General features: G+C 36.6%; 1 protein-coding gene across 6 annotated transcripts in view; it reads right to left on the bottom strand.

The window, feature by feature from the left end:
• The window catches only part of MIA3 (MIA SH3 domain ER export factor 3), a 47,187-nt gene that overhangs the window by 13,206 nt on the left and 19,319 nt on the right, over positions 1 to 14,662 (bottom strand). For 4 of the 6 annotated variants that reach the window (XM_074351653.1, XM_074351654.1, XM_074351651.1 and 1 more), the window contains exons 7-11: positions 4,522 to 4,653; positions 1,868 to 1,889; positions 1,074 to 1,162; positions 742 to 819; positions 544 to 654 (exon numbers count right to left, since the gene is read on the bottom strand). In XM_074351653.1, coding sequence (XP_074207754.1) covers positions 544 to 654; positions 742 to 819; positions 1,074 to 1,162; positions 1,868 to 1,889; positions 4,522 to 4,653 — 432 coding nt within the window. Of the gene's footprint in view, positions 1 to 543; positions 655 to 741; positions 820 to 1,073; positions 1,163 to 1,867; positions 1,890 to 4,521; positions 4,654 to 5,563; positions 5,849 to 14,662 lie in introns of those variants that run through there. The other 2 variants (XM_074351655.1, XM_074351656.1) reach the window with 2 other exon arrangements.

The following is a 14,662-nucleotide window of genomic DNA, read 5'->3' as shown; positions in this document are numbered from 1 at the left end:
TTCACTCTTTAGCTATGGGTTGTGCATAGTAACTACCTTCCACGGAGTACAGTATGCAAAGGCTGCGAAAAGGGTAACTTTATATAAACCTGGCAAATACTACTTCAGCCAGGTGATCAAGCTTACCCAGGCGTGCAATACGGGGGAACCCTTTCTACCATCTTTGCAACTTTTGTGTAATTCGAAAACTCTTCTGGCATTTAAAGTTTATTTTTTTAAAAGAGAATCATGCAAAATAAACCAAAACAAAGTACTAGACCAAAGGGGCAACTATTTCGTAGTTGCTCTACATGTTTCAGAGGGCAGGGCCAAGCAATGTGAAAATTACCCAGGGCTGAGAACAAAAATACTTCTGAGGCCCATAAAAATAGCTTGGGGTATCAGCATTTAAAATTTCCCCCAAATTCACAGAAGTAGGTCTGACTTCCTTGACTCCCAATATTACTCTAGTTACAGCATGAGAAAACGCAGAGTTCAACTCACCCAATCTACAAAATAGTCTGAAAGCCAAATGACAGCAATGCTTAACAGCAAAACTCTTACCAAGTCCTCATTCTTGGCATTCTGTTCTCTCTCAGATTCTAACATAGCACGCAGACTTTTAGCTGTGTCATCCAGAATTTCATTAGTCTCTTCAAGAGACTTGATTTTATCCTACAAAAAAAAGGTATTAATAAAAGTTACTCATTATTTTCCTTTTGTTTTTAAAATGTAATCTCAAAAAGAGAAGGGATTTTTTACCTTAAATTTAATTGCTTCATCAGAGAGAATCATGTTTTGTTTCTTGGTTTCTTGAGCATGTTTCTTTGATTCCTTGATCTATATAAAATAAAGCATTCAGAATTTAGAAATATAAATTAGAGTGCCATCAAAACTTATCTCCCAGTAGGAGATCCCTCAGAGGAGACAACAGTACTTGACATATATAACAATTGCTTCATACATGGGTGGCTTTTAGGAAATACTGAAATTTAAAAATACGGTTTAAAAATGCCGTAATAACTAAACTATAAGACAGGAGGAAATAATTCAAGCTGGAACTATAGGTGAAAAACTAAAAGAATAATTAATACCTTCTGTTCATAATTTGACAATTTTTGAACAAGTTCTGCATTTTCTTTCATGATATTCTTCACTTTCTCAGAAATCTGCTGTTCAGTGACTAAAAAGGGGGGAGAGGAAATTCATAAAATTATTTGGATCACTAAAAGCTGAATTACCCAATGTATCGGCACCATGAGGGAAATGCACTTAGCATAACTATTATGCCTTTAAAAAGCAATCTGTAATTAGTGGCAAAAAGGATATAAAATATTAAAATTTAAGAAAATATATAAGAACCTGTATGTAAATGAATTTCCAATTTAAATTCATTTCAAAGATAGGAAATACAATGAAATGCTTTAGCTTGGTATCTTTTCCCTTCATGGGCACCTTTCTTCTCAGAAAATATGATCACTTCAAATATATGTCACTTGTAAACAGAAACAAACAGAAAATTCAAGCTACTGACTTACATCCCTATTCCTTAAATTACCTAATTACATAAATTTTACTGTATTGAATAAAACATTAGCATAGGTGCCCTGTTCACAGGTAATAAATTACACTGATCAACATTCGAAGTCAATCTGCCCAAAACCAATCCTCTTCTCCCTGCTCCCACAATTTGTTCCACCTCATCTCCCATCTCATTTGCTAGCATCACCATCAATTCTAGCAAGCTAGGGTTAGTGAAATGTTCAGGAGTTAATAAGTCAATCAGACATCAGAAGTCACTGCATCCACTTTTAGGTTACCAAAAACTCGCATCAAACACCAATGCCAAGGGAATAGCACAAATAACAAAGCAAGCCTAAGTATTTACCTTGATATGATCTATCCTTTACCTACAAGAGAGAAAAATAAAATTAAATTTGATGTCAAGACACCTTATTAATAGAAATATTATAGTTCTTAGCACAGCGGTCAAATCATAACCAAATGAGAATTTAATAATGGTTTGGTTCAGCATAAGGATCCACAGGATTAAAGAATAAGAAAAGGCCTAAAAGCATTTCAAGTTTAATTGGTAGTGATACTTCATTAATAGTTTCTGACAGATAAAAGCACTAAGGTAAATATCTTATTTTTGCAACTAAAGACACATTCATGTATCTTAAATGAGCACCAATCTTATTAAAAGGGCATTTAACTTTCATAACGGAAAGGGATTATAACATATTTGAAAGTTGTTAAGAGAATAGATCTTAAAAGTTCTCATCACAAAAGAAAAAAAATCTTGTAACTATGTACTGGTGATGGATGTTAACTAGATTTACTGTGACAATCATTTTGCAACACATACACACACACACACACACAGATATCAAATCATTATGTTGTACAGCTGAAATTAATGTTACTCGTCAATAATACCTCAATTTAAAAAAAGAAAACACATATTTTATATTAATAATCTTATTAATAATATTCTAATAGTCCATTTACCTGAAATCATTTATTTGACAACCCCAAATAGCCAGAATGAGAACTAGAAACAATGATAATTGAAAAGGACTCTGAGGAAACATAATCAAAGGCATAATCATTGTACTAACGTATGCCTCTTTCATCAGAAAACGTCTCAGAAACCCTATTTCAAAGTTGGCTATTGGGTGAATTTAGAAACCTAATCAACTAAGTCATCTGATTTTTCCCAAACTCCTAAAAATAGTGGTCATAAATCTAAAAGGGAAAAGAAGACTGCTAAAGGAAATACACAAGCAACAAGAGAAACAACAGCTAACATCTAAATCATCTCCTAAAAACAGCACTAATAACAGGATAATAAAATCTAAGCAGTACTCAGTTTTTTTAAAAAGTGTTACTAAATGTCTCTGTAATCCAGAACTTATTTCCCTTGTCAAATGTCATAAATGGTAATGAGATACTCAGACCAGTCCACAAATTATTCAGACATCCCAGTATTATTACAGTATCTAACACCATTTTAAATGATGCTGTTACAGAAACATACTTTCAGACTTCCAACACAGAAAGAAATGACAATTCCTCTAGTGCCTCAGCCTTGCTAATCAGAGAGTAAGCTTCTTTTACCCTCCTTTCACCCAAATCAACAGGCAAGAGAAATCAGGAAGAAGCAAGGAGGAGGCAATGAGAGTAGGGACCAAGGTCCCAAATGTTGTGGCTGCGGGAAAGCAGTTAGAACGTAAAGCCTACATAACCTTGTAAAAATCTAACTGTGTCAGGGATTTTGAGATGGGAGAAATAAGAGCGGGAAATGGAAAGGTTTTCACTTTTTCCCCTTCTGTTCACCCTTCTATTTTTTTTTTCCTTGTATCTGAAGAAAAGCCTCATGAGGTTATAGGAGTCTTCACAAGAATCCAGGCGAAAGATCCTTCTTTTTAAGTGATGTTACAATCACTTGTTTAAGGAGAGAAAGCTTATTAATGATACATCTGATAAAGTTAAAAATCAGAATATTCAATTTAAAAAAGGTATGTATCCAATGATTCTGGCCACTTTAACTGTTAAGCTTCAACAGAAGCTGAAAGCTTTTCATCTGCAAAGCTCATTTACACGGAATAATTTTCTTCCCCCAATTGTCAACTATGAAGTGCAATCCTCAGTATGTTTATGTATGAGAATCCATACATACATAAGCATGAAAGACAACTTATGCACAGTAAAAGACTCTAAAGAATAAAAATTTTGATAGTGTGTCTTTGGACACTACGTAATCTGAATTTCCAAATAAAAGGAAATTTTCTGAACACAATAGTACATGATCAAATTAGAAAATCTGTGAAACACACACACACATACATACATATATATATGTGTGTTTATATGCATATATTAAAAAAAAGACTGAAAAATTACCTCTCGAGAAGTACTTTTACCATTTTGTTGTCTTTCCCGGCAGCATTTCTCCTATATGTGTATATACATTTATATAATACACAATTTATCTACAAAGTCTTGGTTTCCACTTTTCTCCACTTAATACTAAATTGTGAGCATTTTCTGTGCCCCAATGTCTTTGGAATACATGAATTTTAAGAGCTGCCTCATATCCCATTACGTGGATGTACAATAATTTAACAATTCCCTACTGTGGATCATTTAGGTTTTCCCAGATTTTCCCTCTAGTAAACACTTCCATTTTTAACACCCTATACAATAATCTTTAACGCATGATTGGTTATTTCTTTAGGATAGATTAGTAGACATGGTATTATATTATATAAAAGGAAATGAATGTTTTTAAGACTTCTGATTTAGAAACTGAAATTTTCCCGTCGAGATTATACACGTCTCGTTCACCTAAGTCTTTACCAACAAAGATTACACAGAATTATTTTACAATGATAGCTTGGATTATAAGCTTTAATTTGTGTTCACGTTAGCAACTAAAAAAGAAACAAAAGGGCCAGCGATCATAAAATGTTTCTGTATTTTTTTTAAATATTTCTGTATTTATGAATCTAAAGGTATAAGTTAATTTAATTTACTCACAACAAGGACAGTTCTCCAGAAGAAAATGGCAAATGAAACAATTCCTAAGAAGGCAGTGATAAGTACAGGCTTCCACGGCAGTCCATAAAAATCAGGCCCAGGCTGAACATCATCAGGCAACGTAGCAACTAGCTGAAATAGAGATATCAGAAATAGTGGGAAACCTGAAAGAAATCTACAACAAAGCCTTAGTCACAAAGAATCATACACACAAACCTAAATCAATCTCCATTAGATAACTATCCCCTCAAAGTTCTTCAACAGTTTCCACTGCTTCAATAAACAGAGGATACTAGCAGCTTCATAGCTCTTGTTTGGCTTGGAGTGTTTTTAAACATTATGAATCTCAATGCCTTTAAGCTGAGCATGTATTTTCATTTTGCAGTAAGTAGGTCTTACCACATCATGTTCATACACATCTAGAATCCCTCTGGATCATATTTTTCTTAGTTGATTTTTATGAGTTAGCACATTACATAAAACAAAAAAACTGAAACATTCTATAGAAGTTTTTTGGCTCCAAATGTGATAATGGACAACACAATCAGCTTTTCCTCTAAGATCTGAAATTTTAATTGTTTTCTACTTAAAGACAAACACTGAGAAAGTTCAAACAGTTCCCGGCAACTTGTCTAGACAGACTTCTCTGAATTTAACTGTCTTCTATAAACTCAATGCTTTCATTGTACATGTTTTCTCTAAGACAGTGCATCAAACACCTGCCTGTTTCTACGCAGTTTTCACTGCCCCAGCCGCCAACAGCGCCGAGTCAAGTGAAAAGGACTCGCAGGGACGTGACGCTCACTTGGTTTGACCGTGACTATCAAAAAGTAACACAGTGCCTGGCACATCGTAAGTACTCAAAAAATGAACACACGACAAAATCTTCTCAGATACACTCCCACTATCTCCTTAAAACAGCACCAAAACGTCCTGCCCGCCTGACGCGCTCTATTTCTCCGTCGCCCCGTCAGTAGGGAACACCCACTCCGCTCAGAACTCGTCTACCCTCCTCCCAGAGCTGGGGGTGGGGGAACGTCACCTCCAGGAGCTTGGCTATAAGGGCCGCGTAGAGCACCGACAGGGGTCCCAGAAGCTCCGGGTCCCCCGGGGAAGGGGTGACACAAGGCACAGTGGCAGGCACTGAGTCCATCGCGAGGGGCCACCGGAGCAGAGGCGACGCTTCCCCGTGGGATGGCACCGGACCCCTTCTCTGTCAACGTTTCCTCTTTCGGAAGGGACCCGGCGGCTCAGGGGGCGGAAACTGAGACTGAACTTCGCCTTCCCCCGCCGCTGGCACTTTCGCCCTACGCAGCCTGTGAAACACGTCATCAGACGCGGCCGCCGGGCGGAAGTACACGTGCCTACAAGCGCCTGGGCTGCGGTGGGCGGGGCCTCAGCGGAAAAAACCAACAGCCGAGCGGGGCGGGGGCGAGACCTGCGCGGAAGAAACCAAGTAACGGGAGGCCGAGATGAAAGGGTTCACCAGCGGCAGGAGCTGGGAAAGTGGGATTCGAAGGCCCGGGAGCTTCGAGAATGGGCGGGGGCGGGGGGAAAGCCGGCCACTCAAAGCTTTCCAGAGCTGGACCCTTTTGTCACCACGTGCTGAGACACCTGGCACCTGCCCTAAATGCCCAGAAGAGAGGAGAAGCCGCTCCCGCAGAAGGACCACCCTTCGCCTCGGCCACAGTCTCCACGTTCCCTCCCGGGCCTCTCCAGCGCCCCCGCTTACTTTCTCCCTTCCTGGCGTCCAGACGTCCACACTGTCCTACATTCTTGCTGATGCCCCTTTAAAAAGTCTAATTCTAGGGCATCTAGCATTACCACACCTATGCCAAAAGAATCAGTTCTGGGTCCTGCATTTTATGGTTATGACTTGTGGGAAAGAACAAGAAATAACCTGGAAATCACTTCAAAAGTTGAGGAAACTGGGCCGTTTAGCCTGGGGAAAAAAAACAAAGTTTGCAGGTCTTTAAAGGTATGTCTACAAGTTGAATATAAAGTCAATTCAGAAGAACAGTCAAGCAGGGAAAGCCTGAAAAAGAGCAACTGGGTAGGGGGCGCGGAGGGAGGTTAAGGCTCTGTAATTCACAGTATGGTACTCACCCAAGAATACAGACCAGGGAACGTAATAGAAAATCTAGAAATAGACCCAACTGCTTTGGCAATTTAAGGTACAGTAAAAGTCAGCTCGAGGAAAAACTGACTTTTAAATAAGTGGTGTTGGCTTAACTAGATAACCAAATGGAAAATGATAAAAATTGGACCTTTTTTCACTGTTCACAAGGATGAATTCCAAATGGATTAGACACCTGAATGTAAAAAAAGAACGAACAAGTACTAGAAAAAATACGGCTGAATTTCCTGATGTCTTATGAGTAAGCAAAACCTTCATAATTCTCTCAAAATCCAAAAAGATTTGTAAACTTGATTACTGAGAAATAAAGAAACTTGTCCAGCATCCACAAAAATACAAAATAAGCAAAACGTGATAATGAAAACCCGAGGAAAAAAATATTTGTAATGTATTACAGATGGTTAATATTCCTAAAATTTAAAGAACTTTACAGATAGAGAAGAAAATGGCCAGCAAACCTACAGAAAAATGGGTTGAAAAAAAAGGGACAGTTCTTCCAAAAAAACAGGGAGAGTTCTGGTTTTTTCAGCGTAAGCCACCCGTCCTCTTTGCTTGGCCCTGCAAATAAACCTTTCTCTGCTCAAAAAAAAAAAAAAAAAAAAAAAAAAAGATAGTCCTCAGGAAGAGAAGTAGAGAAGAAATAGCTCATAAATATAGGGAAAGATGCTCTGTCTCATTCATAATAAAAGAATTAAACCTATACTGAGATACCATTTCTCACATTGGCAAGATCCAAACATTTGACAACATAACTCTCCTAGTGAAAGAATGCAGAGGAAACGGGTACTCTCATATGTTGCTGATCATTATACAAAATGATACAACTCTTATGAACGGGAGTTTGGCAACACCTACCAAAATTACCTGTGTAATTACTACTGATCCAACAATGCCACTTCTAAAGATCTATCTCAAAGATACTAAAAATATAACAACAAATGTTGGAAAGATATATACACAAAACCATGTTATTCCAGTGCTATTTATAGTAATAAAAGACTAGAAATAACCAAACTGTCCATCGATGGAAGAGCTGTTGAGTACACTAAAATGTACAACTGACCACCTAACAACATGGAGGTTAGGGGTACAAATCCTCTGCACAGTCAAAAATCCCTGTATAATTTATAGTCCATAGGCCCTCCTTATCCGAGGTTCCTCAGTATCCTCCTTCCACATACGAGGATTCAACCAACTGTGGAGTGTGTAGTACTGTAGTATACGTTAAGTGAGGAAAAATCCACATATAATTAGGGATCCAAGCTATTCAAACTCATACTGTTTAACAGTCAACTGTACTATGAAATGGGGAAAAAAGAAATCAAATTAATTCTATATACTGCTAGGGTATGATTTCCAGAATACATACATATATATATATATATATATATATATATATATATATCTATGTGTGTGTGTATATATATATATATATGTGTGTGTGTGTGTATATATATATGTATTTAAAGTGGGTGGAGAAAAGTATAGATATTTTTATCTAAGAAAATAAGGACAGATGAAATTTTTTTTACAGTTTTGAGGTGAAACTGACATGCAATAAACCACACATATTTAAAGTGAACATTCTGGTAAGTTTTGACAGATGAATACATCTGTGAAACCATCATCCCACTCAAGATAATGAACATATCTTTCACCTTGAAAAGTTTCCTGATTGCTTTGGTAATCCTACCTTCCACCACTTGTCACCTCTTCCTGCCCCAGGCAGAATTTCTGTCATAATGGATTTGCATTTCGTAAAAGCTTTAACGTATATGGAATAATTCACTATGTATTCTATTTTCTCTGGCTTCTCTCACTCAGTATAACTTGAGATTCATCCATGTTGCTGCATGCATCAATAGATCATTAATTTTTATTACTCAGCAGCATTTCATTATATGGATATACCACAACTTACTTACTTATTCCTCTGCTGATGGGCATTTGGGTTGTTTCCAGTTTTTGACTTTACAAATTAAGTTGCTATGAACATTGATATACAAGGCCTTCTATGGATGTATAATTTATTTTCTTTGGGATAAATGTTAGCAGAGGGATGGCTGGATCATTTAACAAGTGTATGTTTATCTTTTTAAGAAACTGACAAATTGTTTTCTAAGGTGGTTATACTTTTACATCCTCACCAACGGTGTGTATTTCCAGTTCCCCTACATCTTCTCCAACACTTGGTCTTTGTAATTTTAGTCATTCTATTAAATGTATTAAGTGTGTAGTGGTTTAAATTTGCATTTTCCTCATAATTAATAATGTTGAGCTTTCTATAAATGTACTTATTTGCTATCCACATATCTTCTTTGGTAAACTGTTACTTCAAAGGGCTATTTGTTCTCTTATTAATGAGTTTTGAGAGTTCTTTATGTATTTGGGATATAAGTCCTTTATCAGATATATACTTTGCAATGATTTCCTCCTAGTCTGTGGCTTGATAATGGTTAAGTTTAAGCCTAGAATCTATTTTTTCTTCCCTATTTGTCCCATTTGTTCTCTGTTCCCTTTTCCCCCTTACTCTGCCTTCTTTTGGATCAAGTCTTTTTAATGATTCTAATTTATCTCTTTTGTTGGCTTATTAGCTATACCTCCTTGTTTTATTATTTTAGTGGTTGCTTTAGAGTTTATACTATACGTCTTTAACTTATTAATGATACAATACTACTTCATGTATTGTGCCATTATACTATATATTATCATATATTTTATTTTTACATATTTTCTAAACCTCATAGTACACTGATAATATTTTTCTTTAAACAGTAAATTCACTTTTAAAGATATTTAAATAATGAGATAATGGTTTTATATATTTACCCATATGGCTATCATTTCTGGTACTCTTCACTCTTTTGTGTAGCTCCATTATTTCCATCTGTTGTCATCTTCCTTATGCTTAAAGATCTTCCTTTAACATTTCTTAAGGTGTAGGTATGCTGGTGAATTCTTTCAGCTCTTTCATGTTGGAAAAAAACTCATTTATTCTTTGTTTTTGAAAAATATTTTGGGGGGTATATTGTAGATCAATGGTATTTTTCTTCAAATATATTAAAAGATATTATTCTACTGTATTCTTCCATGCCTTGTTTCCAACAAGAAAGCAGATGTCAACCTTATCTTAGTTCCTAAAATGTCTCTTTTCTCTGGCTGCTCTTAAGATTGCTCTTTATCACTTATTTTGATTTGATATGCCTTGGTGTAGTTTCATTCATGTTTCTTATACTTAGGTTTCTTTGAACTTCTTGGATTTCTGGGTCCATAGTGTTCACAAATTTTGGAAATTTTTCACCCATTATTTCTTCAAATAACTTTCTGAATATCTCTTCCATCCTTTCCTCCAGGGATTCCAGTTATACATTTATTAGACTGCTTGAAGGTGCCCCCACTGCTCACTGATGATCTGTTCATGTTTCTTGAATTTTTTTCTCCTATAGGTTTCATTTTGAATAGCTTCTATTGCTGTCTTCAAGTTCACAAATCTTTTCATCCGCAAAGTCCAGTTTAGCATTAACCCCAACCAGTGTATTTATCACCTCAGACACTTCATCTCTAGAAGTCTGATTTGGGTCTTTTTTAAAAAATAGCTTTCATGTCTCTACTTAACTTTTTAAACATCCGAAATATGGTAATAATAACTGTTTAATACCCTTGCCTAATTCTATCATCTCTGGCAGTTCTTGGTTGGTTTGATTGGCTGATTTTTCTCCTCATCATGGGCTGTCTATTCTTGCCTCTTTGCATGCCTGATAATCTTTGATTGGATGGCATACATTATGAATAAATGTGATGGTGAAATTTTTATGTCAGTTTGACTGATCATGGGGTACCTAGATTAAATGTTATTTTGGAGTATGTGTCTGTGTGTTTCTAGATAAGATTAGCATTTGTATTGATGGAATCAATCAAGCAGATTGCCCTCCCCTGTGTGGGTGGGCATCATCCAATCTATTGAGGGCCTGAATAGGACAAAATGCAGAAGAAGGAATTTGTCCCTTCCTTCCTGATGGCTTGAGCTGGAACATGAGTCTTCTGCTCTTGGTGCTCATGTTTCTCAAGCCTTTGGACTTGGACTGATAACACCACCAGCTTTCCTGGCTCTCCAGCTTGCAGACTGCAGACTGTGGGACTTCTCAGCCTCCATTTGTGCATAAGTCAATTCTTTGTAATAAATCTCTACCTATATGTATATCCTATTGGTTCTGTTTCTCTAGAGAATCCTAACTAATACAACAAACATTCTTCAGCTTTGTTCTGGGCTGCAAGTAAATTGCTGGGAAACACTTTGATTCTTTTGGGTCTTGCTTTTAAGATTCGTTAAGTAAGACATGAGCAGCGTTAATCTGAGGCAAGCCCCTTCTGAGTACTTCCCTAGGAATTCCTGGCAATTTCCTTCCTGGCCCTGTGTCAGCAACTGTCCCTCTACTCACTTAGATGGTTTCTCTGACCTGGAATAGTTTTGTCACACTCACGTGCTGATCAATACTCTGAAGAAAACTCAAAGGGGACCTTTCAAAGATCCCCAGGGTTCTCTCTCTGTAGCTCTCTCCTCTCGGTACTCCACCCTGTGAATTCTAGCTGCTTTGCCTTCCCTGGACTTTGAGCTCCATGTCCTCAACTCAGGGCTCCTCCTTTCTGTGTCACAGCCTGGGAACTCTCTCAGTGCCGTAACATGTGACAATTGCAGACTGCATGGCATCGGTTCTCTTTCAGGAGTTACTGTCCTTTGTTGCCTGACTTAAAAACTGTTGTTTCATTTATTATATCTGATTTTTTTCTTTTCAGCTGTTTCAGTTAGGAAGTAAAGCTGGTACCTATGAATCTATTTTTCAGATAGGAATAGTGTTTAATGGTAGAGTACATAATGAAATTAATTTTAAATTACTTATAGAGAGTATCAATATGTTGGACAGAACTAGGACAAAAACTAGGCTTCTCTGACTAGACCTTATTTTACAAATTAACTTTGGCTCTTGTAAATAATTATAAAACAACAAAATCTTAAAAAGCAATCCCTACAAACTGAAAGCAAAAAATGAAACAACCTAACTGTGTATCAACTTGGTGGCAGGACAACATAAAGGAATTATTTCAAGCATACCATAGTGTGATATAAGTGAAAGACAAAAAGAACTCCAAAACATCCCTGAAATATTTTCAATAACATATTGGTGGTGGTAGTGTTGATTTTGGCATTATTAATACTATTGTGTGAATACTGTAAAATAAGGCAACTAAATCATTATGCTGATGTCATGAAAAAACTGAGATTCCCAACACTGGAGAAAGAAAATACAATGTCAGATAGATGTGCTTAAGTAAAATTCCACTAGCATGCTGAATTGTGATTGGGAGTAGCCATATGGCATCACGATGAATATTCACATAAAAAATCCCCACAGATTTCCTCACTTTGTCTTCTGAAAAGGCCTAGAAATGACTGCCAACTCAAAAGCAATAAGCAATCTCAGCACCCAGAATGTTGCCTCTGAGTACCATTTCCCACTAAAAGGAACCAGGGCTCTTCAGAGAAATAGCTCCTTCAAGATCTGCAGGAAATGTACAAAATGAGCTTGGAACATCATGTTACACTAGAAGGCAAGGAAGGTGTTGATGCCTACAAGGTGGGGTCAAAAGGGCCCAGGAGCCAAGCTGAAGAGGCTTCCATTAACCAAAAATGGGAGAAATTGAGCACTGATAGTAATAATAACTAAAGTGGGTTGTAACATACCAGATATTTTAAAATTCATGACATTATAATGATTCTTAGAAAAGAGGAGAAATGCACACACACATACACACAAAAAACCCTTTGGGCATCTTTTGGATAATGCTGGGAAGACAACTCATTACTTTGAAAACTATTTAAACAGAATCAAAAGTTTATACTGCTTTAACGTTTCAAACCAAATCTCAGTGTAGAGAATAGTTGACAATAAGTTTCTCTTTGTAGAAGTATCCTAGCCTTCAAATGAAGTAGGAACAATATAGTCAGACAATTACCATTTTGCAGCTTATAATACAGATGTAGTCAATGTTACCAATGACTAGTAAACATCAAAAAAAAAAAAAAAAAAAGAACACCTAGATATCAGACGGAAGTATACAACATCTCCTATTAAGTGTTCTTGCCAAACAAAACTGAACCTCAATCTGACTACCACTCTGATTAACCAACTCCCAAGAAATATAAAGAACCAGGGAAGCATATTCAGTTATACCAGGGGAATGCAGTTAGCAAAATCCACACCCTGATACCCTCTAGAAGCCAAACAAACCTGTTTCTTCAATGAATACACTGCAACAGCAAACAAACAAAAGAGACAGCGGTAGAGAGAGTAATTGGTATGGTGATTGCCCTCCACTGAAAATAAATAGAAAGCTGGACAAAATATACAAAAAAACTGTTTTTCAGATAGAGAACACTAGGCAGCATACAACTGTGACTCTTGACAGAGGGAAACAAATGAGGTGAGCGCTGTGATCTCCCAGCTGTCTACCTGGAGGCACTTTCTAGACCTCAGTAATGGGAGGGAGAACCCCAGCACAGTACAGCAATCTCACCGAGGAGGCAATGATCAGAGTTTAGGGAGACTGAGGTGCTTGAAATACGCAAGGAATGTTACCAGAAAGATGAGGGGGAGAAAAGAAAAAAAAAAAAGAGTTCCAGAAATCTGCAAGAATGTCTCCTTCAGTCTTGTGCTGATTTCAAAGCAGCACCTGTGTAAGACTCCTTGAGGATGGACAAAGGACAACTCCAAGCAAAAAGAACAACTATATGGGAACCGGAAGCTGAACAACTCCCAGTTAACACAGGGCTGGGAGACATTTGTATTCCAGCCACTCAGCAGGAATTGACCTTAATGAATGCTCAAGGCATTTAGTAAATTCCAGAAAAATCACACTGCAGTAGTGGGGCAACACTAGCCCTAAAGACTTCTATATATACAACACCTCCCTAACAAGTCTTAAAAATAAGACTAGAAAGGATCAAGCTGATTAACAAGTAACTTAACAGCCTAGCAAAACAAACTTCAACATTTTTTAAAGGAAGCCACAAAAATCCAGGCACTCAACCACATTCACAGTGCCTCTCATCCAAAAAAAGAAGAAAAAAAAAAGAAGAAAAAGCAGGAAAATGTATCCCATAACTAAGAGGTAAATCAACCTATAAAAACAGACCGAGAAATTACAAGAGATAACAGAACCACCTTAAAGGGCTTTAAAAGAACAATTTTAAACTATACTTAAGAATTTTTTTAAATAGCCATACTGAGGAGAGAAATGGAAGATATAAAATAGGACTAAGTGGAACTTTTAGAGCTAAAAAGCAAAGTATCAGAAATGAAAAATTCAACTGATGGGCTTAACAGCAGATTATATACTATAAAAGAAAAGATCAGTGAACTTGAAGACAGTAACAGGAAGTACTTAAACTGAAACAAAAACATAAAAACACTAAAAAACAACAAAAAAGAACAGAGCCTCAGTGACCTGTGGAGCCATATAAGGTGACCTAACATAAGAGTCCTGGAAGGAGAGACAAGAGAACGCGTACACAAAAATGTTTTGAAAAAGTAATGTGAAAACTAGACCCAGAAAGGGTGAATTGCACTAGATGTAAATTATGCTTTAATTACTTCTGACTTTTTTAAAAGGTGGGTTTACTCACAGGTGACGTGATTATCTACACAGAGAAGCCTATGAAATCTACAGCACCTCCTAGAAACAATAATTTAGTAAGATAATAAGTAAATAATAAGTAAATTTAGTAAGATATAAAGGTCAATACACAAAAATCAATTGTATTTCTATATATCAGCAAAAAAAATAATTATAAACAACATGTTAAAAAGACACCATTTACAACATCAAAATCCATGAAATACACTGGCATACATGAACAAAATATGTGTGAAACCTGTACCCTGAAAACTACAAAACACTGTTAAGAGAAATTAAAGAACTAAATGAATGTAGACATGAACTTAGTTC

The sequence above is a fragment of the Camelus bactrianus genome, chromosome 23 (assembly GCF_048773025.1).
Source record: "Camelus bactrianus isolate YW-2024 breed Bactrian camel chromosome 23, ASM4877302v1, whole genome shotgun sequence".
In the NCBI taxonomy this organism is placed as follows: Eukaryota; Metazoa; Chordata; class Mammalia; order Artiodactyla; family Camelidae; genus Camelus; species Camelus bactrianus.
This window is presented reverse-complemented; position numbering and strand designations above follow the sequence as displayed.